The sequence below is a fragment of the Lissotriton helveticus genome, chromosome 5_1 (genome assembly GCF_964261635.1).
Source record: "Lissotriton helveticus chromosome 5_1, aLisHel1.1, whole genome shotgun sequence".
In the NCBI taxonomy this organism is placed as follows: Eukaryota; Metazoa; Chordata; class Amphibia; order Caudata; family Salamandridae; genus Lissotriton; species Lissotriton helveticus.
The window spans coordinates 1,935,823,964-1,935,847,695 of NC_136065.1; the positions used below are offsets into that span (position 1 = coordinate 1,935,823,964).

Consider the following 23,732-nt stretch of genomic DNA (forward strand, 5'->3'; position numbering starts at 1 on the left):
GCCCACCAAGGGGATGTGAAAAGCAAATCCAGGTTGGGATCTGAAGTATGGTTTCCAGGATTGGATGCTTTAGTGGAAAGTACTGTATTGCGTTGTGCGCTGTGTCAAGCTGCTGGGGGTGGAGATGTTCCAGCTACCATCCTTACAGAAGACATTCCCTCGTTCCCTTGTCAGAGGGCAAGTGCTGACTTTGGATGTTTACCGGATGGGCGACATATGTTGGTAGTAATTGATGACTTTTCTAAATATCCTGAAGTTGAGCTAGTGGACACTACTACGGCTTGTCGCACTATTCCTTTGTTTGATAAGATCATGGCGACACATGGTTTGATTTCTGAGTTACGTACAGATAACGGTCCTCCTTTTTCCAGCCATGATTTTGCGACCTACCTGCAATCTAGGGGTATTCGCCACCGAACAGTTACCCCTTTATGGCCACAGGCCAATGGAGAGGCTGAGCGCTATATGCGTACCCTTAACAAAGCTATCAGGATTTCCGTCACCGACCGCCAAGATCTGGACTGTGCTATATTCATGTTTTTCAAGGAATATCGGATGACTCCTCATTCGACTACGAAAGTCAGTCTGATGTCTCTATGAATAATTCGGCCTATGGGTGATTTTGTTCATCAGATGGAGGCAGTGTCTGCAAAGTATGCTGCTGTGGCTGAGGAACTGTGGAATCGAAGGTGGAGAATGATAAAGTGGCTTTCAGGCGCGGAGCTAAGCCTAGGATTTTTAATGTTGGTGATGCTGTACTGGTGAGGAATTGGCACCTTAAAGGAAAGTTTAGTCTGCCTTTTGAGCCTGAGCCATGGATTGTGCAGTCCGGTCATGGGACTAAAGTTACTGCGGTGAGGAATGGGTTGAGTATTTCTGGAATGTATCTTTCTATAAGTCATACTGGGATCCTGTTGATGCTCAGGGGTATGTTCATATGGTACCATCGGATACTGAGTCTTTGGGTTCTGATGATGAGTTCACGGATGTGGATCCATTTCCTGTTTCTGTTCCATTGTCGGATCATGCGGTGCCTGGACAGTGTGGTGTGTCTCCATCTGCCACACCTTCTGGTGTGACTCCAGAGCCTGCTCTGTTGCTTCCATCCAGTGAATGTCAAGCGCCCAATTCTGACTCCCAGCGACGGGGGTGTGGGGAGATACCAACTGCGGCCATGTCCTGCTAGATCCACACGTTTGAAGAACTATGTAACCTATTGAAACGTACTCAGGATACATGTTTTGTATGTTTGTTTTCATTTTTGATTTTGTGGAGGAGTGTGATGTGGTCACCGCCATGATCAGCAACCCGAAGGGGTAGCGGTGGACCACCTGTTGTATATATTGTGTAGGATTGTTAATTGATTTATTGGGGGCGGGGTTTATGCACTAAATAAAAGGATCCTGGTGTGGACAGGATATTGAACAGTCTTACCTGCGATTGGTGTTCATTCTTATTACGACATAACAGGCATGACGTGCCCATACTTTTTTGTTAAAAGACAGCAGAATGGTTAATTCTGATAGTTGAGATGCATCAGGTGACATGAAAGGGAGGGACAGACAGCTTAACAAGAAACCAGCATACTTGCCAGGGTGCCTGCTGCATGAAAACATTTATTGGTCTACAGTTGGTTAACTTGCAAATGAAAATACTGCTTCGAAGTGGTACTGGTTTTAATTGATGGACTCCACAAAGCATCGAGTGACTCACTCGATGCTTTGTGATGACAAAGAGTTATTCTTTTAAGAGGTGTTATAAGGGTGTTACCAACTGAGATGTGGAATGTCTGCTTTCAATGAACACTTATAGAACATGTTTGCACTTGCTACAATTTGAGTGCATATTCCTAAAATCTATATTTTGATAGCACATTTAAAAAAATCTTAAACCTAAATCTTTTTGCTCATTTTGTGGTTGCCAACTTTATGCTGTGTAGCAGTTCATTCCCACAGAGTAGTTTCATTTGCATTTATTTTTCATTTAAGGTGTGTGTTATTTTATATACAGTTACTTACCTGAGACTGAAAGACCAACAAAATAGTTAAGGAATATTTTGCTCTTTTTAATTTCTCAGAACAGAATAATCAGGTCACTTCAGCCTGTTACGTTACAAAGATTCTACAGAAGATTTTACCATTTCTTCAATGGAATTGAGGAAAACTGTGGTGGTAGCTCTTGTGATAGCTAGGATTGACTAATGCAACCCCCTCTATTTAGGGGTTGATAAACGGCAGTGAACTAAGCTACAATCTCTCCAGAACACTCCAGTCCGAACTTTACTCAATATTCCTAAATGCAATCACATCTCAGGTGCCATTAGGAATCTCCATTGGCTTCCTCTTAAGCAGCGTATTGAATTCAAGCCTGGTCCATAAAACCTTGTACGCTGGGGGTCCAATGGCGTACCGCAACCTATTCCATAGGTACTGTCCAGGGCGTCCACTAAGGTCTGCCAATCAGGCTCTGGTTAAAGTTCCGAAATGGAGGAAGGCTAGATGGTGCGGCAGAGGCCTCTCCTACCTGGCTCCCAAAGTCTGGAATAAGCTGCCTTTGGAGATTAGATCACAACCGGTTCAGTCTAAATTCTGTTGCCTACTAAAAACTTGGCTCTTTCCAGCTTAGCAGTGCACTTTACCTCTTTGGGTTCCTCCTCTCTGCCGAGTTTTTCTCCAGCGCTAGGATGCCACAGCAATTGAGCGCTATATAAAACCCCTACTTACTTTTACCATGCCTTTGCCCACAACACTCACTGGCCCTGCACCACTGCACTCAGGATCTCAGTTCCCATACTTTAGTAGTGCAATTCGACCACTATGTAAAACCAACGAAAGAGGCTAGTGCAGCCTTGTGCCCATTTGCCTTTAATGCGTCTGATGCCATTGCTGACCGAATGCATCAAAAGGAGGTCCTTTTCCACACCCACTGGTAAGATACAGAGCAAAGGTGAAGGAGAAAGTTATCATAATGTATGGCAGCAGAAAGAAAACTCTTCAGAGTAATCAATACCATTTATGCAGAGATTCAGCCAGGTTATAGAGGGCAGTAGAGAATAAGCTTAAGAGACTTTGTAGGAGAGTGGCAGCGGCTGAGAGAGAACTGAAAAAGGGGAGGTGCAATATCCAGACCTCAGAAAAACAAGGTATCACACACATTTACAGGAGAACGATGTATATTTAACTGACATTTTTCTGCAGAATGTTGCTGATGAGTAATAAAAAAAGATTTAACCCTAAAATGGTCTTGTTGTGAGAGAAAAAGAAGCGTTCAAACTAAGGAGGAGGGACTCCTTGGACAGAATCTGTCACCAAGCAACAGGTACTCAGTTTAGCAACTGCAGATGGACAGATAACATCGTTTGGGGTTAAGCTACTGAGCCATCTTATCCAAGAATGTCCTTCTTGTTTGTGTGCTCACCTTAAGGGAAAACTTGAGTACACTCGTTATAGGTCACATTAACATTTTTTGGAACTGCATTACTGATGGTGCTTTCCAGGCAGAAAGGGACCATAATTCTAATATCTGGGTTGTTGAACATCCACATCCCCAGAATCTATGAGGTTCTCAGTGTGATTGGTGATGCAGAATGTTTCAGTGTGATTGATTTATCCTCAGCTGATCCCCACCCCTAGGTTATGTAACAACCTAAATCTAGACAACTTACTTCATTCATCACACCTTAGGGGTACCTTAGGGGTGTGATGAATGAAGTACGTTGTCTAGATTTAGACAACTTGGAGGCTCAGCTGCTGTTGTTTTCCAGTGCATAATGCAGAATATCCTGAGAGGCCTGTCTAACTTGATTTGTTTCCAGGATGGTATTCTTATTTATGGTGCATCTGAACTACACCATGATGAAGCCTTGAGAAATGCTTTACTAAGATACAAAAAACACAGTTGAAGCTAAAAAAAAATGTCAGATAGGTGGTAGGTCAGTGGAATACTTGGGTCCTGCAATCTTGTGCGAACCCCAAACTATAAGCATCCTGGCCCACTAATTAAGATACATTCAAATCCTTTTTAGGACTTGGAAGGGGATTACTTGAATGGAGTCAACCATGCCAAGAAGTGCATCGGCATATTCAAGAAGCTGTATCAACTGCTCCATACTTAATAGATGCACCATTTTGACCACAGACGCCAATAATGAAGGTCTAGGAGCCACTGTGGCATAAACGGTTGATGAAAAGGAAAGTTTCATACATTGCCTTTGCCTCTAAATTTGTTAGAAAGTTATAACAACTATTCTGTAGTTAAAAGAGAGACCTTGGTTAGTTTTTGGGCTGTCAAGCATTTACATTTTTATCTTTTGGAAATTCCTTTTACATTGAGAACTGGCCACATGCCACTTAATAGCTCATCATTTTTAACGTTTAAAAGGATACAATTTCAAAGTTTAATATTTGACTGTTGAACTTAACCTTGTGTCTCACCAGAATGCTGCTCACAGATTTATCACAAGAAGAGGAATTGACTGAGTAATTGATGGTGACTGTGAACCCTTCGGGGTTGAGAGAGTAAAAGTTGAATATGGCGATGGAACAGCATAGGTTTTTGAGTGAATTTCAGAAAATAATTTTCAGTGGTTGGATCAGAAAATGTGGAGAACTTCAGGAAGACTTGAGAAGTTTGGGACGAACAATGCATTGCAAATCACAAGATTTAATAGGGTGACAAATGATTACCTCCTGTACAATTGTAAGAAAGAATTGTTAATCTTACGCATGAGGTGGCACCAATAGTAAACTCAGATCACATGAAATTAGTGGGGGCCAGAGCTGTACGCTATGGTGGTAACCAAAGTTAAAACTTGCTCTTTTTGTACCAATAGTGAGAAGTCCAAAGTGGTCTGGAAGGTTCCTTTTTCTCTAGTTGAAGTCCCTGAAAACCATGAGCCAAGTTGGTTCTGGATATTATAGGCCTAATAAGACAATTAGGGTTTCAAGGAAAATGTATTCTTGTATTGTTAGATTAGCACACCCGCTGGACAGTCACCAAGGTTGTACAGGACATCACCACATGTGTTCTTAGTAAGTTTCTTAGGGATGTTTTCCTCAGTGAAGGCATTCCTGAAAGCATGATCACTGATAAATAGAGTGCAACTGACTTTGGAACCCACGAAAGAGTTTTTACAGTAAATGTCAGTACGCCAATACAGAATGACATTGTATTTCAACACAGACAATGGAATGGTTGAAAGAATTAACAGATTGATTAAACAATGTATCCAATTGGCATGTGTTAATCAAATTCCTGTTGAAAAGGCCCCACAAGATATGTTGTGTCCTATCATACAACTCCTAACAGTGTCACAGGTATACCTCCATTTATTTCTCTCAAGGAAGGTATCCATGAACCAAGTTATCACAACTTTGGTTAAACATTTGACAGAAAGGAAGTCATGGGCAGGGTCAAATCACAGCAACAAGAATACGAATTGAGATATGATCATATAATCGTATATATGGCATTACATTTCAGAAGTGAGATGTGGGTGATTGGGTTCATAACACGAAATCTGGAAAACAAAGTGGGACTTACAGTGCATATTGTGCACCATTGAGAATATCCAAGGTTAAGAAAAGTGTGGTAGAACTGGAGAATAGTCAAGCCATGTGGAGAGGATTGCTAAGTACACCGCTGTGGTTTCGTAAACATGTACCAGCACTAATATCACTAACAATTACTTTTCTAAGACAGAACCCATATTCTGACATTTTCCAGACCACTTTCAGATGTGAAAAGCGCACAAAACATTTTGGTCTTGACATTGATATAATGGGGTCATTCCTCCCTAAGAGAAAAAGTGTCTTGTTTGTATTTTGTGGTTTTAAAATAAATCACATTTATTCTGCTTTAATTCCTTTCCCTTCCTGATGGTCCCTTTATGGCATATTCCTTCCTCCCAATTACCCTGGCTCTAACCTTAGAATGTCTGTGGTTCTCACAAGAGATTTGTCAGCTTAAAGCGGACTGTTGGTAATGTGGTAGGAAAAATAACTGTTCACATACCCAACTGGGCTTTAAGTCGGATGAGTTCCTCTGGGTTTTAGACCAGGTAGTAATTGAAAATGGATATTGAAACAGGTCTCTATCGGGCCCTATATTCATGTTCTTAACTATATTCGCAAAAACTCTGATCAATACCTGAGCAAATAATGCAAAAAGTGATAAATTATTCCATATCAGCAATTAATTTCCTGGTTATATTACATGTTTTACTTAATCCTGCATTCCCTAAGAGTTTGAGCTATTTCCAGAATGTTGTGTTTCTGTACTTGTTTTTTCTAGCATATTGTTCTTGTATAGTGTATACTTTGGACTGAGTCACTTCAAGAAGTTTATAAAGGGACTAGATTGTGAGCTTTGGAGTTGAGGCTGAAGTCAGTGCTAGTATCTCCCAGCTCCTGTCAGTGGGTCAAAAAGGTGTTCATGGTCATCAAAACCTTGACCTCTCTGCAGACGTACAGAGCAATGGTCACGTATTCCAGTTGCATTTGTGATTATGTACAAATGTGTGTGAAAAAGGTACACAGTTGTCAAAACATTGACATGGGGAAACTAAAAGAAAATTCTATGCTTACTAGTGAGTGGGTGCGCTGTGTGTTTGGGAGTAGTTAGGATATCCAAGGAAGTGCGTTCAGGAAAGGGTGCTCAAGAGGAAAGAGATGAGGTGTGTAGTAAATGTCCTCTCCACTGTTCTTCTCTGGATAGACTGTACTATGATATCTGTGACATCATAGAATGCCTGGGTGTCCCTCTGGCTCACAGTGCCTCTCTCTAACTTACTGTGGCAGTTGGTCATCTCAGGCTGAGCTGCTAACAGCTGGCTCCTGGTGGGGTTTACTTCTGATCTTGACCTGTCCAACTGTCTTGGAAGGAACTTGCAATAAAGGATCTTAACTTACACAGTGGACTGTGCATCCTTCATTTACCACAGTTTGGCGACGAGGATGGGATATCCAGATGGACGAGATGTGGAGAAAATAGGGGGTGTCTCTGTAATATAGACAGAACATTAACAGGAGTGATGGAGACACTCCAAAGACCAATGCCCTTGTCTACAGGATTCAGTAATGTTTAATTCACAGAAGCACTATTTGAGAATGCAAACATTTTCAATATAAATTATATACAACAAAAACATTGTTATTGTTCATTTAGATTAAACAGTTAACAACAAAAGTGACTGGTTTTAGGTGTATATCAGTTGTTGTCTTGTATATATGGATGCAACAAAACAAAATCCTAATGTATTACAGTGTGTCATCTTCAATGAATGCTAACATTTATCAGAAAGTATTCCTGTGTATGCTCATAAGTACACTTTGTTAGAAATGGGGATCTCTAGTTAGCAGCGGCTGCGCCGAAGTCCTAGTAGGGATCCTTCTTCCAAAATCAGCGTAAGGGGGCTACACCCTTTGATAACCCCTGCTCAACCCTGTGGTAACGTAGCACGAGCAGACAGGCCTATCTCAGAGGCAGTGTGTGAAGGATTTATGACCATGCACAATAACACAGGAAGGACGCTACAAACGGACACCACAAGCAAGTATAGAAAAATAGTTATATTTATATAGACTGAACACAAGGCTAAAAAGCGCTCAAGGAGCCACAATGCACGTAATTACAGAGTCACTTCAAAGCAATAAAGGCACTCAAAAAGCATGCGAAACAAACTTAGTTTGAGGCCGGGTCCACGCGACCCCGTGATGCACAATGTACCTGGGGTCAGGGCTTAGAGGTGGGCACCCTGCGGCACACGCAGGGTGATAACAAGATCCTCGAAGTGGGGACTAGTGCGGGCACTGAGCGTCACAGCTCCTCAGCTGCAGCGGCCCACAATAGCAATAGCAATGACTTTGGCAACACAGGCAAATGCGGGCTCTCAGCGGCAACAGCTCCTCAGTGGCAGCGGTCCACAATAGCGATAAGGATAATTTTGTCAACACAGGCAAATGCGTGCTCTCAGCGGCAACAGCTTCTCAGCTGCGGCGGCACACTTTCAGTCCGCGTTCCCCGCAGTAGAACCAGAGGCTCTGGAATTCTCAACAGAGGCCTAACCTGCAAATAGAATTCCCCTCAAATAGGAATCTGGACGGCTGATGGGTGAAGTCTAATGTCTCTGAGACTTCAGCAGGAGGCAAGCTCAAATCAAGCCCTTGGGTAGTTGCTTAAGCAAAATCAATGAAAGTTTCAAAGTCATTACCCTCTCGTTACAGAGGTTCGTCTTGACATCCAGAAGTAACATACCGTGTAAAGGTTTTAGCACAGATCCTTATACCCCAAAAGTCTTTGTTCTCAAAAAGTCACAAATCACTGAACCCAGCCATAACCAGTTTGGTGTCGTCCTGGAGCACTTTGTTTACAAGGCTGCATCCTGCCTTTCAGAAAGAGGGGGGTCTGACATCAGACGCACAGTGGGAAGTGGAGCCATCATTCACCTTGTCAGGCACAGCCCTGCTCAGATCAAAGGGTCACCCCTCCACATACTCTAACTGCAGATCTCTCTATTCAATCCAGGTCGGGCTCAGCCTGCCCTGTCCCTCCAAAACCAGACAGCCAATACACATAACAGCAGAGCACACTTGGAAGGTTTAGGCAAGAAAATACCCACTTTCTAAAAGTGGCATTTTCAGCCCCAGAATATAAAAATAAGCTTGACTACCAGATGCACTTTAACATTGTGAGATCAGGTATACTAAATTCGGCTTTCCTATCATGTTCCTTGGGTCAATCAGGACTATAGAATGTAATACAGTTAACTTACAATAGGGAGCATTCGCGATGTGGCAGTGAATGGCAGTGGCACAGTGCCCAGAGAATCTAACACCAGCAAACACAGAGGAGACAAAAGCGAAAAATGGAAGGGAGACCCACGCCAATGGTGTCAGGTCCAACACACTCACTAAGTAAACACATATCTGAAGAACCTTACTGAGAATTTCAGTACACTAATATCTTTTCAAGCCAGATTTGAAATGTTAATGTTGATTATGGAAATCAAAACATTAGACATAAGCTAAAAACAAAGCAAAAACATAAAAATGCGTCACTCTATGGGTTTTGGAAAAAAAACTACCAAGTCCAAACGTAACACGCAGTTACCAAACATTGGCAAAGCCAATAGATCTCACTGTTGGTACCTGTGGGTTTTGCCAATGTTGTTTAGCAGTGCTGTACAGCACAGCTAAAAAGGAAACCAAAAAGGAAAGGTGCTATGGGACGCTCTGCGGCTTACTGCCTGGCGGTGATATTTAATTTTAACCTGCTGCCTCAATTTTCAAGCTGACTACTAGCTATCTTATGTTTTAACTTGTCTTACTCACCTTTCCAGCTGTGTTCTCCCCGCTAGACTCCCCGTTCCACCGCGAAATGAGTAGAGCTCGATTGATGTGGAGGGAGCCTATTGGCTGACACACTTCCTGGGGATTTTTGCACTTCCGGTCGGAGGAGGTGAGCGGTCTAGCGCTACTACCTTCCTCACTTTAAAACCGGACACAGGGGGTGACGCGCGCTGGACGCGCTGCGGCTTACTGCCTGGCGGTGATATTTAATTTTAACCTGTTGCCTCAATTTTCAAGCTGACTACTAGCTATCTTATGTTTTAACTTGTCTTACTCACCTTTCCAGCTGTGTTCTCCCCGCTAGACTCCCCGTTCCACCGCGAGCTGACTAGAGCTCGATTGATGTGGAGGCAGCCTATTGGCTGACACACTTCCTGGGGATTTTTGCACTTCCGGTCGGAGGAGGTGAGCGGTCTAGTTCTACTACCTTCCTCACTTTAAAAGTCCGATGCAGCTGACAACGCGCAGCGGACGCACGCCAAAGGCAAGCCCGTCTGCACCCGTCCGCGCCCAGCCGGGTCCAGGGCCCTCACCCCTTGTCGGGTGCCCTTCCACCTGGGTTTATTCATCTGAGGAGCTGCTCTCCTTACAAGATCGGAACCTTTTGTCAAGCATCTGTTAAGTATTCATGAGCGTTCTGGCGTACTGCAACATTCCCTTCCTCTCCCTGTTACCGTCATTGCAAACTCTGATGTTGATTCCGACCTTGATCCATCGCAAATAAACCCTCCTTTAGATTGTATGGGCGATAGGCAGGACTGTTTATCTATCTGGTATTTAAACACTCGCTCGCTGTTTAAACACCAAGCAGAGATCTTTTACCACTTAGATACAGTGAAACCTGACATACTTTTGCTGTCTGAAACATGGCTCACATTAAAGTCTACCCCTGATATACTGGCCGCTGTTCCTGACGGCTACTACATCCTCCAGGCAAATCGCCCTCAGGGGAAAGCTGGGGGGTTCGCTGCTATAATTTCCCACTCCTATAAAGCTAAGTCTCTCACCATGCTTCCCATACCGTCGGTGGATTATGCAATGTTTAAACTTGAGTCGGATATTCTTCCTCTCACATTTGCCCTTTTCTATCGCCCTCCCGGTCAGTCGCCTGGCTTCCTCCATTTATTTGGTAGTATGGTGGCTGAATTGGGGATTAATCACGCTAGAATTCTTATAATAGGGGATTTTAACTACTGGCCCAATGACCTGCATGAAAGCGGCCCCTCTAGAGAGTTCACGGACCTGTTAAGTGGTCTCAATTTCCGTCAGCATATCCACGCGGCTACCCATGTTAAGGGCCACATCCTGGACCAGTTATGGTCTTTAAACCAGGATTGTTATAAACTTACAGATCTCTCCAGGTGCCTGGTCGGTTCATTTTTTTATTGATTTTATTGTACCTAGAATCTCAACCATCAAAGTATGTCCTATGAACCCTTCTCTGATCCGTAATTGGGGTCGAGTAGACATCCCTTCGCTCTGTCTCTCGCTGGCCACTACAACTCCCTTCCCCCACAGCGGTATCAGACTCTCCTCTGTCTGTCCAAGCCCAGGCTGACAATATTCACACCTGGCTTGCAGAAGCCCGGGACACTTTTGCTCCACTTAAGAAACTTAGCAACAAGTGTCCTCATGATGCCCAGCGATGGTTTTCAAAGGAACTAATAGATATGAAGCTTGCCCTTCGACAAATCGAGCACAAGTGGAGAGCGGATTACTGCCCTCTTAAGAGACTGGTCTTTCTGACTGCTCTGAAAGAATATAAATCAGTTATCCTCGGGGCCAAAACTAAGTACTTTTCGGATAAAGTTCTTAATTCCTCTAATAAATCGAGGGAGATCTTCGCCATAGTTGATGAACTCGCCAAGCCTGATCGTGTCACGATGATCCCTCCTTCCTCTTAGTATCTCTGTGATTCCCTTAATAATTATTTTGTTGAGAAGATAGCCTTAGTTAAAGCGAGCATCCCCAAATCTGACTTGAGATGTGACATAGGTCGTTTCCTAATCAATCCTTCCTCATTTTTTAATTTTCCCTTGATCACACAAGAGATGTTCTTCTCACTCCTCAGTAGAGTCCACTCTGGCTCTCCTACGGATAGTTGCCCTGCTCACATTGCCCGCAAGATTTTCCTTAGTCTCCCTGAGGCGCCTCTCTCTTTGCTCAATAACTCCCTCGGCTTGGGGATAGTGCCAAGCATATTTAAATCTGCTGTTGTTGCACCCATCCTCAAGAAACCTGGGGCAGATCCAGCGACTCTGAGCAATTTTCGCCCAATATCCCTGCTCCCTTTTTTAGGCAAACTGTTAGAGGCCCATGTTTCCAGCTGCCTTGGCTCTTTCATAGAAAGCTCACAGTTCCTAGATCAACAATCAGGTGGGTTTTAGACCCCAACATTCCCCCGAATCTGTGATTGTGGCAGTTCATGACGAACTTAGAAAAAGGGCGGCTCAAAATATCTCCCAGGCCCTGGTGCTCCTTGATTTGTCTGCGGCGTTCGACATTGATTATTCCATCCTTCTTCAGCGGGTCGAGAACGCCGGCATCAGGGGCACTCCGCTTAAGTGGCTTGCCTCATTCTTACAAGATCGTAAGCAAGCGGTTTGTCTGGGCCCCTTCATGTCTGAAGCGAAAGGCCTTACCTGTAGGGCCCCTCAACGTTCTTCCCTCTCTCCGTTATTATTCAACCTTTACATTCTTCCCCTCATTTCCAAGCTGCGGGAGAAACCGGTGGTCATCTTCAATTATGCGGATGACCTCCAGCTTATCTTTAATAATCATTTCTCCCCCGCGTCCATTGAGAACTTTCAGTCGACTATGACGTACATCAGTAGTTGGATGAATGCGAACCAGCTCAAGCTAAATCCAGATAAGACTGAACTGGTGCTCACTGGACCCCTGGGCAACCCTTGGAACTCTAATTTGTGTCCGCGCTCGCTGGGCAGTGCCCCCTCTCCGGTGGGCTCGGTCAAGAGCCTTGGAGTTACCATTAGTAAGGATCTGTCCATGAAACTTCAAATTAAATCTGTGATGTCGGCCTGTTTTTTTAATCTTTGCCGCATCAGAAAGATCAGCAGATTCCTTACTCACGATGCCTTAGTTCAAGCTACGCTGGGTCTAGTGATGTCCCGTATCGACTACGTGAACTCATTGTATATTGGTATCCCCCTCTATCAGTCTCATCAACTCCAACTTATCCAAAATCAAGCAGCCAGATTGGTCTTTCGCCAGCCAAGCACCAGTTCTGTTAAACCTCTCCTGAGGAGCATGCACTGGCTCCCTATAGTCCAGCGCAGCCTCTTCAAGGTGGGCTGCATGACCTTCCAGGCCCTTACCCATCAAGGCCCAGCCTTCATTGCCTCTCGTCTCTACCGATATACTCCTTCTCGGGTCCTGCGCTCGTCTGGCTCTAATCTGTTATCCACCTGCCCTTTCAAACGGAAAAGGCTTGGGGGACTAAGATTTGCCTTTCAAGCTCCTCATCTATGGAACTCCCTCCCTCCTGATCTTCGTCTCATCCCTTCTTACCATTTATTCAGGAAAGCCTTAAAGACTTGGCTGTTTTCCCAAGCATTTAAGTGTCCCCACCTTGCAGCTTGGCCCCTGGTCTGTCCTAAAGCGCCAAGAAGCCGTTGGTGAACGTGTGCTGTATAAATCTCTTTATCATATCATATCATATGATGCAGCCGCTGTGGCTGGGTCATTTTGTAGGCGCTTGCACTATACACGCATACACCTACAAAATAAGTGGCTGCTTTTTTCCTTTTTACTGATCCAAGTTGGATTGGTAAATTTAAAAAAAACAGGGAAAAACATTTTTTTTTTAAGTGGGTGAGTAAGCAACAAGAAGAGCGGGGGTGGAAGCAACACGGAGGGAATGGGTGTGGGACGCATCATGGATGGCGGGGTCAGAAGCAACGCAGTGGATGGTGGGGAAGTACATAATATGAGTAAGAGCGAGAGCAAGGTGGAGAACAGGGGACAGAAGCACATGGGCCAGACAGAGTGCAATGTGGAACAGGGGAAAAGCACATGGGCAAGAGAGTTATGTGTGGGGAAAGTACACAATGCCAAGCACAATATGATGGTGAGTGAGGAAGTAGCACACAGGCAAGAGCAACATGGAGTGTGGTAGAGGGGCAAATAGAAGTGCACAAAGGAGACAGCTGGAAAATACATTCAGTCTCATGGAGTGCTTAATCACAAAGAAAAAAGGAGTGGCTAAAAAGTAAACGGTGGAAGGATGCAGTGATGAGGTCAGGGGTGGGATAAACACAATAAGAGAAAGGCAAGCCCACACAAGCAGTTTTCGAAGCAGGACTACCTGCGTTCATAAGTTGCTTTATTAAAATTATGCCACGTAATGCGATGAACACTACGTTTTCTTATCACTACAGCACAGAAATTAAAATGTACAAGGAAATCAAATATGAAGTTTATGCATATGTGAATTTGCCCAAGGAGCATTTGCCATAGGGTTCTCAGCAACATCTTACTACAGAGCTCCTTCCCAACGTTCACATATTGTTTCCATTGAATAGTCGGCAGGTCGATAAATAGCTATAGACGTCATATAACTATAGTTAATTTTGCTAGATGCATAATTTCTGCTGAGAACAAGTTACTCATGAGTAAACAAACACAAACATAGGCCACAATGTCCCATGAAAACAACAATTAAGTAACGAGTTATGTTATGTGGATTTGTAATGCACAGCTAATCACCCACAAGTGTATCCAGGTGCTGAGCAGGGCGAGGGAATCATGCCTGTTTTTTCTGGAAGAGCCAAGTCTTGAGCTTTTTTCGGAAGTCCACGAGAGTTGAAAATGGTTGTTTAAAAATGAAGAGCTTTTACAGGACTTAAGAGCCATGATGAGTGAAAGGGTGGTGGTAGTGGTTAGGGTAGGGTGGTGGTAAAGGTGAGGGTGGTGAGAGTAGTAAGGGTGACAGTGTGGTGGAGGTGAGGGTGGTGATGGTAGCATTGGTGAGGGTGTTCTTGGTGAGGGTGTTAGTAGGGTAGTGGTAGGGTGGTGGTAGGTTTGTTGGGGTGGTAATGGGTAGGGTGGTGGATGTTTGAATAACAGTTGTGGTTAGGGTAGGGTGGAGGCAAGATTGTGGTGTGATGGTAGTACCGTTCCCCGACAGGATTAAAAATTAAAATAAGGGGTATAAAGGATTAGTAGTTACTCCTGTCAAGGTGGACCAAGAATAAAGGAATACAAGAGATACTTCCTTAGGCAGTTTTATCTTTCTTTTTTTTTGCACCAGTGATCCCTTCAAGGGAAAACTCTTTCCTTTCCTCATCAATTCTCTTTCACCTCACCTAAAAGAATCAGCGATCCGTCCAGTGTGTTGGTCTGCACCTGGGTGTTGAAAGCGGCCCTATGATGAAGCATGCCACTATATAGTGGGCGAGAGCAGTATTAAAAAATCTATTGATTTTCCACTCTATTCCCCTTCCCCCTTGTATCCCTTTCTATACACATTTCATGGTAGGTTAGAGACACGGACAGAACGATTAATAGAATAATTGGGGTGCCGCTCGCAGGCTTGGACTCTGTGCATCTTCCCTCTTTTGCCTTCACGGAGCAGCGGACCGGGGAAAGAACTCTTGAGCGCCAGTGGGAATAGCTGGGTCAGGACTGCGAGGTCCAGCGGGCCTTGCGGTGAGATTATTGGCCGCAGCTGGGGCTGTTTCCCGTACCCTCCCCCTACTGTACATAACGCTTCGCGGGAGCCGCTTGGAGTCTGTGCATCTTCCGTCTTTTGCCTTCATGGAGCAGCGGACCGGGGAAAGAACTCTTGAGCGCCAGTGGGAATAGCTGGGTCGGGACTGCGAGGTCCAGCGGGCCTTGCGGTGAGATCATTGGGCGCAGCTGGGGCCTCTTCCCGTACCCTCCCCCTACTGTACAATTGGAGTGACCCAAATTCATCCCATTCACGGGGATTGAGGGAAGGGGCTGTCCCGAAAAGGAAAAGAGGGAGGCAGTTCAAGGGAGGAAAAAGGGCCAAATTAGACCTACCCCTTAATAACCTTGAGAACACGCCCCACATAGTGGACTGTGCTCCCCCTTCAACTGATAACGTAAATGTCAGTCCCACCCTGCCCATACAAACACGCGTGGTAGTGCAGTCTGCTCCTTTTATCTTTGGGGAGGGGTCCTTTGGTGGGGGGGAACAGTTTACCCATGCTTTCACTAATGTTCTGAAGAATTTGTTAGATCCCCTGGTGGCCAGGCTTGACAGTATTGATACTAGGTTACAAGCAATAGAAACGGTCACCGGGGGTATCGAGGATCAATTGAGAAGTATGGGTAGCACCCAAAGAGTGCCTTCGACGAACGGGGGGAGGTCCCCCTTCTAGCTAATCAATCTAGTCTACTAACTGCTAAGAAATCTACTCCTCCCTTTCCAGTAATTGTACCTCTAGAGATTCCACCAATCCCTATCTCAGTACCTTCCCCTATGCAACCAGCTCCTTTGCTCTTAGCACAGAATTCTAAGTCGGTAGTTACAAAGAATTTAACTTGGCCGGCAAGGCTACCTACTGAGACTGGTGACCGTCCTGCCCATGACTCAAGTAGTTTTAGTCGGAGAAATGCATTTAATCTACCCCCAGAGGCGGCTTCCCACGTAGTAATTCTAAGTGGTGTGCCTGAGCTTACCAACTCTGCGCAAGAAACTTTTGATTCGCTAGAAAATAAAGTGATCAGCTGGTTGAACATCTACAGGCCCCTTCCGCCCAACGTGAGAAGTAAACTGATGATGGTTAGGAGGGTTCCATGGGCGGGATACACCACGAAGAAAATTAAGGGTGATTGCATCCTGGTAAATTTTAGGAATCCACAGATCGTTTCTCATATTTGCAATTGGCTGGGTAGTTCGGGTAATACAACCATCCAACCATTGCCATTGTCCTTTTTCTACCCACCTCCAAATACTCGATTCCATCCAGGGACTGATGAAGGATGGACAAGGGTGGGAATAAGTTTCCACGGTAGAAGGCACAGACCCATCCGATATGATGCACCTATCCCTGGTGATTATTCACATATCAACAGGTATAGCTGCCTTGACCAGGTAGATTGACCACAGTGGGACGCAGGTATTGGGGGAAGAGATGGGGGGGTGGCCCACACAAATCTCTGCAATGACCAGGAAATAGCCCCGGCTATTTCAACACAGCTGGGGACAGTGGTAGATTCCCTGATAGTGGACACCTTTCCCGTGCAAACTCACTTCCTGGCCTGGCGAGCACTATCAATGAAGAACCCCCCATGCATCCTCCCGGCAGTCCCTCCAGCTCATCTGTACTAAAAATCCTGTCCTGGAATGTAGCGGGCCTTTGTAATAAATTGGCCTGCCCTGATTGGGGATCATTTATAGACCTGAATGACATCTGTCTCTTCCAGGAAACATGGCGCGGGACGAGCAATTCCGTTCAGGTTATGCCTCATTCTCAGTCCCTGTAAGGTGGGGGGGGGAAAGGCAGACCGTCGGGGGTTTAATAATTTGGATAGCAACCCATTTGGGTTGCAGTGCTAGGATTGTGGACACAGCATCAGAGGACGTGCAATGTGTGATTCTAGAGTGGCAGAATGGCTCCAGACTCGCACTGGTCAATATCTATTCTAGACCTGTGAGCTCCACCTCTGAGTCAGGAGCCATCGAAGAGTTATCCTCCTTTTTATCTAAGATTCTCGAGGGAGCTATGCTTGTTGTGGGAGGAGACTTCAACTCCCAATTTGAACCACTTGAGGGTTTGCTGGATGGTGTAAACCAGGAGGAGGATGATATTTGGAAAATTCCACAAGTGGCAGGTCCTTCGGTAAGGCCATGGGCTCCTCTGGCAGTTCAAATTACGTCCCTGGCGCTGACCCATTCTATCAGGGCATGTAATGGCCGTACAAAGTCTGATAACCCGCCTATGCCCCCCACCTTTAATAAAGAGGGAGGGAGGCACGACTTGATTATATTTTTGTTGAGTGTAGGGCCTGGAATAGAGTATTAGATTTTAGGGTTGTACCCAGGGGAGAGAGTGACCATAACCCCTTGATTTTGGACTTTTCCTTGCTTGGTATGTAGAAGGGCAGCTCACCTCTACAGTCCAGCACACTGAATAGGGCCATTTTGTCAACTAACAGACGTAGGGTAAGATGGGATAAGCTGGTCAAAAATCCAGATGGAGTAGGCGAATTGTATGCCCGGGTTATCCCAGTACTAGTCGACGTAGTTGCTCTTACTGAACAGCATCCCACGTATGATTTCTATGAAAGGCTGGGAGAACTTAATAAGGTATTATACACCAGCCTCTCAGATATCCTAAATCCCCGAGGTCCTATGGGAGAAGGGCTGGAAGGAAGCCAACCTGGTATAACGGGGCTTGCAGATTGGCGAAAAGAGAACTCCTTGGCGCATTGAAACAGAATAACAACAGGGAACTTATAAAGCGCAGGAGGCAAGTATACCGGCAGCTAATCCACCATGTTAAGATCGAGTGGAGGAATGAAAACTGGGCGAAGTTAACATCAGCCCTAGTGGTTAAAGATGCACGGACGGTTCTGGCAGATTGTGAGCACTGGTTCGGTTGAACCAGAGTTGGCAGTAGTGCCGAACATTGCAGCAGAGGTATGGGAAGAATACTTTAGCATCCTGTACAAGGGGGACAATTCCTGTATGGAGTTCCTCCCGAGTGACATATTGAAAAGCCCTGTCCTAGGCTCACCGGAGATTAGGTTCATTCTAGGTGAGGTCCAAGCTGCTATATCTAAGCTTCCGGTGGGCAAAGGCCCAGGGCTGGACAAGGTCCCGGGTGGTCTTTTCAAACATGAACCCGGGATTTGGGCTCCCTATCTTTTAACGATTTTTAATGCAATCCTTGGAGGTATGGCGGTCCCAAGTACTTGGCTGGGAGCAGAGTTAGTCTCTATCCTCAAGAAGGGGTCGCCTCTGCTCCCAGCCAACTACAGGCCAATCAGCCTAATCGATGTATCTCAGAAACTTTTTGCTAGGCTGATTTTGGACCGCCTCTTGGATTGGATCGAGGACTCTGAAATCCTAAGTCCGTACCAGGCGGGTTTTAGAAAGAACGTATCTACTACTGACCAGATTTTCAGACTAACCATGCTTTTCTGGAAAACGGTCAAGGTCGAGGGCGGTTCACTATATACTGTTTTTGTGGACCTCCGTGCGGCCTTCGATTTGGTCCCACGCAGGAAACTCTGGAGCGTTCTAGGGGACTTAGGAATTCCAGTCCCCCTTTTGAACATCCTAATACGACTCCATACTCAGAATTTCGCACGGGTCAGGTGTCATCTAGCTTCTCCGTTGGCAGGGGGGTAAGGCAGGGTTGCGTCTTGGCGCCTACCCTGTTTTGCCTCTATGTCAACGGAGTAATCCCCCATCTGAATGCGGTCCCCAACAGAGATGCCCCTAGACTCGCTGGGTCGGGGATCTCTGCGATTATGTTCGCAGATGAGACCCTGCTACTCTCTAAGACTCCAATGGGTATACAGCGAGTCTTGGATGCCTTTGTCACCTTCTGTCGTGATCGAGGGCTGGAAATAAATACATCTAAAACGAAATTCATGATTTTCAATCCCCAGAAAACTTCACACCCAAACCCTGCTATAGGAGGTGCCCGGCTTGAAAGAGTCCAGACGTTCGAGTATCTGGGTCTGACTCTTAATTAAAATATGACCTGGTCTCAACATCAGATTAAATCTCAACTAAAGCTCTCTCAAAAGGCGGGGGGCATTCTTAAACTGCTAAATAAATCCACGCTAAAACCTATTGGCCCACCTCTTGAAATCTACAAAATGCAGGCACGTGGGGCGGTAATTTATGGTGGCGAATTGTGGGGTCACAATTGTGCCCCTGCAATTACCGTCACGGAAAATAAGTTCCTTAGGCAGCTGGTATCTCTGCCTTCAAGTACACCCCTGCTCCCCCTTAGGCTCGATTTGGGACTGAGACCATTAAAAGAGGAATTGGGCCTTAAGCCCTTAACTTTTTGGAGGCGACTCTGGGTAACCCCAGAACTCGCCAGTTATAGGCAAGAACTTTCGGAGTTGTTAAATCTCCCGAATGCATGGAAACTGCCCTGGTTAAAATATATAAGGCAGGGATTTGAGAGGTTAGGTGGCCCCCTACTGTGGATTAATCCAGAACAAGCTTGTAGAAGCATATCCCGCAAAGAGCTGGTTAACTTGTACTATGGTTATAATCTGTCTGCCCACTTATCGAATGCCAAAACGGGGACATTGACGAGCACATTCCTAGCAATAAAAGACTATTATAAAATAGAGACTGTTCTTGATGATATCAATCCCACTGGTCTTATGAAGTTGTATCTCCAATGGAGATACAACTCTCTGCCAATTAGAGTCCTTACCAGTCGATGGTGCCCACCTACTTCTAAAAATTGTCCAGCCTGTACCGCGGACCTAGAAAATGATTTGCATGTAATGTTTTTCTGTCCCTCCTATCAGTCACCCAGGAAGAAGTGGATTGTTCCAATTTGCAAAAACTTGGGGATTAGGCAGTGTCTTCACTCCTATCGAATATTAAAAACTGATTTATCTCCAGTAATTGTTTTTGCTGTAACTAAATTTTTAGCGGCTATGTGGAACATCAGAAGGAATTATGTGGTAAAATGAGATAAAGTGTACCTTTGTATAGCTTCAGGGTGCTTGAAGGTCATTAGTGAAGGAAGGGGCTTTGAGTAGACTTTCCTTTTAATTGTTTATAATGTTTTTTTTTATCTTATCATGATGAAATAGTCTACTGACATGATGTATCCATGGTTTTAACGTTAAAGTGTAATGATTTGAGCTGAAATGTTATTGTTGATGTAATTTGACTTCTTTTATGACATTCTTGTCGAAATAAAGATGATAAAGAAAAGAATAATTCATGATAGGGTCTCTCTTTTTATGTCTTTTGGTCCTTATCTTTTTTGTGAGTTGCAGTCTTTAGCAACCAGCCAGTCGCACTGCCTGGTAGGCTTTGACCTAATAAAGGCATTCAAGAAGAGAAGGTGTACGAACAGGAAAAGGGAAGTGGATAGAAGAACAGAAGAGAAACGACAGGAAGAGGCAGGCCTATGCAGGAAAAGTCATTTATTCCTATCTCTTTAAGTGTTTATCGTCTTTGTCATGGTTCAAAGTTTATTAAGTTTTGCTCAAGAGAGATGACAAAATATCTCCATTGCAAAGGCAAACATAACATGATAAAATTAGGAATACTGGCTTTAAATGACTACACATAACAGCTTTGGTTTTTACGTAATCACAATATTTTAAGAATATTTCTGCGTCATACACAAGTAGGTTTAAAACAGCATACTTTCAAATGTACACTATTAAATGCATTGTGTTCCTACAAAACGGACAAAGATATAAGGAATGTTTACTTGCACAGAATGAATAGATTCTTTAAGTATTAACTCTAAATAAATTGGGCTAGTTGTTTGTTTGACCTTTGCTACGGCCAGGAAACCGCATAAAGCCCACAAAAAACTTCACATGTATTGATACAGTACAAAAAGCTTTCCAAAAGCATACAAGTGCCATGCGCGTCTTATCTGATAAACTGTGATGAAAACAAGCAGGCAAGAGTGTTCAATGCTATTGATAAATATTGTATGCACCCCTGTCCCAGCACTGAAGAGAACTCTCTAGTAAAGAGCGCTGGGCTGATGGAAGCATTGGAAGTGCAACGAACTTCCTATGTGCGACGGCAGGAACTGTGGTTTTCACTAATATTGTTAGGAACGGGGCTGCAGAGTATTTGTGTGCTGGTGCTCACACACTGTATGAAGGGCGGACACCTAACTACTTGCCTGCGAAATCTGGAAATGGTTATGGTAGCAATCAATCACACTTGAAATCGAGAACACATTGTTGCGCTCTATCCCACTCTCACTACAGGGTTAGCTCATCACGCCTTACACACAGAAACCACGCGGTTAGCTGACACTCAAAGTGACCATGGTGAAAGCAAACCGTGGAAGGTGCAGGGGAGGGGAGGGAGCACTAGACAGGGATAGTGGGTGGGGGCAGAAGAAATAGACCTTGGTCGTAATGCAAGCAGCAGACGCGCACTAATTAAGTGTCATCAATTTGTGCTTGGTCCCTGCTCCACTGAAAGGTTCAGAAGTGAGGTTTGGCCTGCAGTGGCTTTAAGGAGGATGCAAAGAAGCGGGACACTGGAGAAAACAAATAGTAAGAAATGCTGTGATCCAAGTCCTTTTTATGAACAATAGTGGTTCGCAACCCCTTGTAAACAAAAGCAACAGATGTCTCAAGCGAGACCTAAACATCCACTGCACCAGAGGGCTGCGTATGTCAGTACACTTTTCGGGAGCGAGCTCAATGTGTGTGTGTTGAATGTTCTGTAATCACTAAACAACGTTCGTCATAGAGTGCACAGTTGCACGCTACTGTATATCTTCATGGCTGCATCCCTTTTTGTACGACAGTTGCACGAGAGACACGCACGCCCCTAGGGCAAGATGTGATGAACGCTAAGCAGACAGCCGTTCTCAAAGCTAGTTCATTCTAATTAGGAAACTACGGCGCATAAAGTAAACACAAGTACCAGCATGCACTCGGTTGGTGGATAAAAGCATGCGTGAGAAGTTAACCTACAGCAGGAAACACTGCGGGTGGCTTATAGCGATCTGCTTTCAGTCGCGCTTCCGCCGAAGGATTAGAGTTAATGCACCGCCCCTCTGTCAAACACTTCGAAAAGCCGCCCTGAGCGCGAGAACAGATCAACCTGACGGCTCGGGTCCTTTCCCCTGCAGTCCTAACCCCGAGTTTGCACTGGCCCCGCCCCTTCACTATAGCCCCGCCCACTAGCCCGGGCGTCTTGTAGTTACGCCCTCGAGCACCTACCGGTGTTGCGACTCGACGGTAAGAGTCTTACTCTGTCCTGTGTGTGTCCGATAGGCTTCAGTCATGCAGGCTCCCGCCATTCCGGAGGAAGTGCTGCGACTCCTGCAAGGTGAGAAAGACTTATGACCTCATAGGTGAAAGGTCATACCTGGGGTGAGGCGGGGAGCGACTGATGATCAATCAGTCAAGTGAGGTTTTTTTCTGAACCAGGGTGGTTTGAAGTAATATGCCGGAGGGTGAGAGACAGTGCCGTGTAACTACTTTGTAGGATAAACGCAGGGGGTCTGTCAGCTGCTTGGTGAGGGGGAGATGGGTTACGTCGAAACTGGTTATAGTTTTAAAGCTCCCAGCAAAACAGGGACACGTGCGAACACTTCATAGAGAGAATGGATTACAGTTGAGAAATAAAAAGGTAAAATATTGAACAGCCGCCTCTTTGAACACAGAAAGTTTTGGAACAAAAACTGTTGAACAGTAGAGAGAAACCATGAAGCAGGCTGTCATTTTACAGTGCGTGCATTCCCACAGTGGTGCATGACGCCCACGTTGCTTTAGATGACTCCTATGTTGTGGTCTAGATGTCTAAATAACTAACAAAGCCTGTAGGTCAAGTGGTGCTGAGATATATCAATTAACACTGGTAAGGTTGCACGGAAAATGAATCAAGCAAAGACTATCAGCTGTTGCTGATTGAGTCCTATCAGCCCACCTGATGGCGGAGCCTCATCATCTAGGACTTCCAAACCCAGGTCTGTGTGCGATCACCCAGTTGTATATTAGCGACGCATCACAAGACCAAGGTATGGTCACCACAGTTGTAAGTCCAGATAGTGGGACTGATATGTGCAGTGCAAAGAATTAAAGTGAAGTGAAGTGTATTAAAATGGCTATCAAAGCAAACAAAGACCTTTAATAGTGTTTGCCTGGACGTCAGATTAAAAATAGTGGACTGACAGTGTGAAAGAATCACTGTCTAACTTGCTTGGTAGAAATCAAACAAAGATCTATACAGGGCCAAAATGTTTCTGCCTTGCTGTGAAGTATCACTGGCATTCGTCAGGGCCAAGCTATAATCTGCTACTGCAAGGGCACTATCATATGTGCTCAAACCAAGGACATAAGAAAATAAACAAAAGAGTGATCAATTAGAAACCATCCTACCACATCTTCTCAGTATTGTTCTTTTGATGCAATAGGTCTTTCCTGTGTGAGAACAAGAACGGAAAGAAAACATTGTAGACATTGCATGTGTATAGTCCTCACAATTATATTTACAGCAAAAATTATATACAAGTTGCTGTAACGTGTGCAAAACCAGTGGTAATTCAAAATACTCTCAGACTAGACCATCACGCCTCTGTGATAGTCACATATACAGTGTATTGTATTCCATCACCAAACGATAATAAACATACAGAAATTTGACACTTACCCATCAGTTTGTGGGAAGTGAACCTCACCTCACCCGGCAACTGCTCGGACGAA

At 44.9% G+C, this 23,732-nt stretch overlaps 1 protein-coding gene across 1 annotated transcript in view; it reads left to right on the forward strand.

Moving 5' to 3' along the window:
• Positions 1-22,204: 22,204 nt before the first annotated feature.
• The window catches only part of SKAP1 (src kinase associated phosphoprotein 1), a 1,469,988-nt gene continuing 1,468,460 nt past the window's right edge, over positions 22,205-23,732 (forward strand). The window contains exon 1 of the mRNA XM_078645553.1: positions 22,205-22,356. Coding sequence (XP_078501679.1) covers positions 22,311-22,356 — 46 coding nt within the window. The 5' untranslated portion in view covers positions 22,205-22,310. The remainder of the gene's footprint in view (positions 22,357-23,732) is intronic.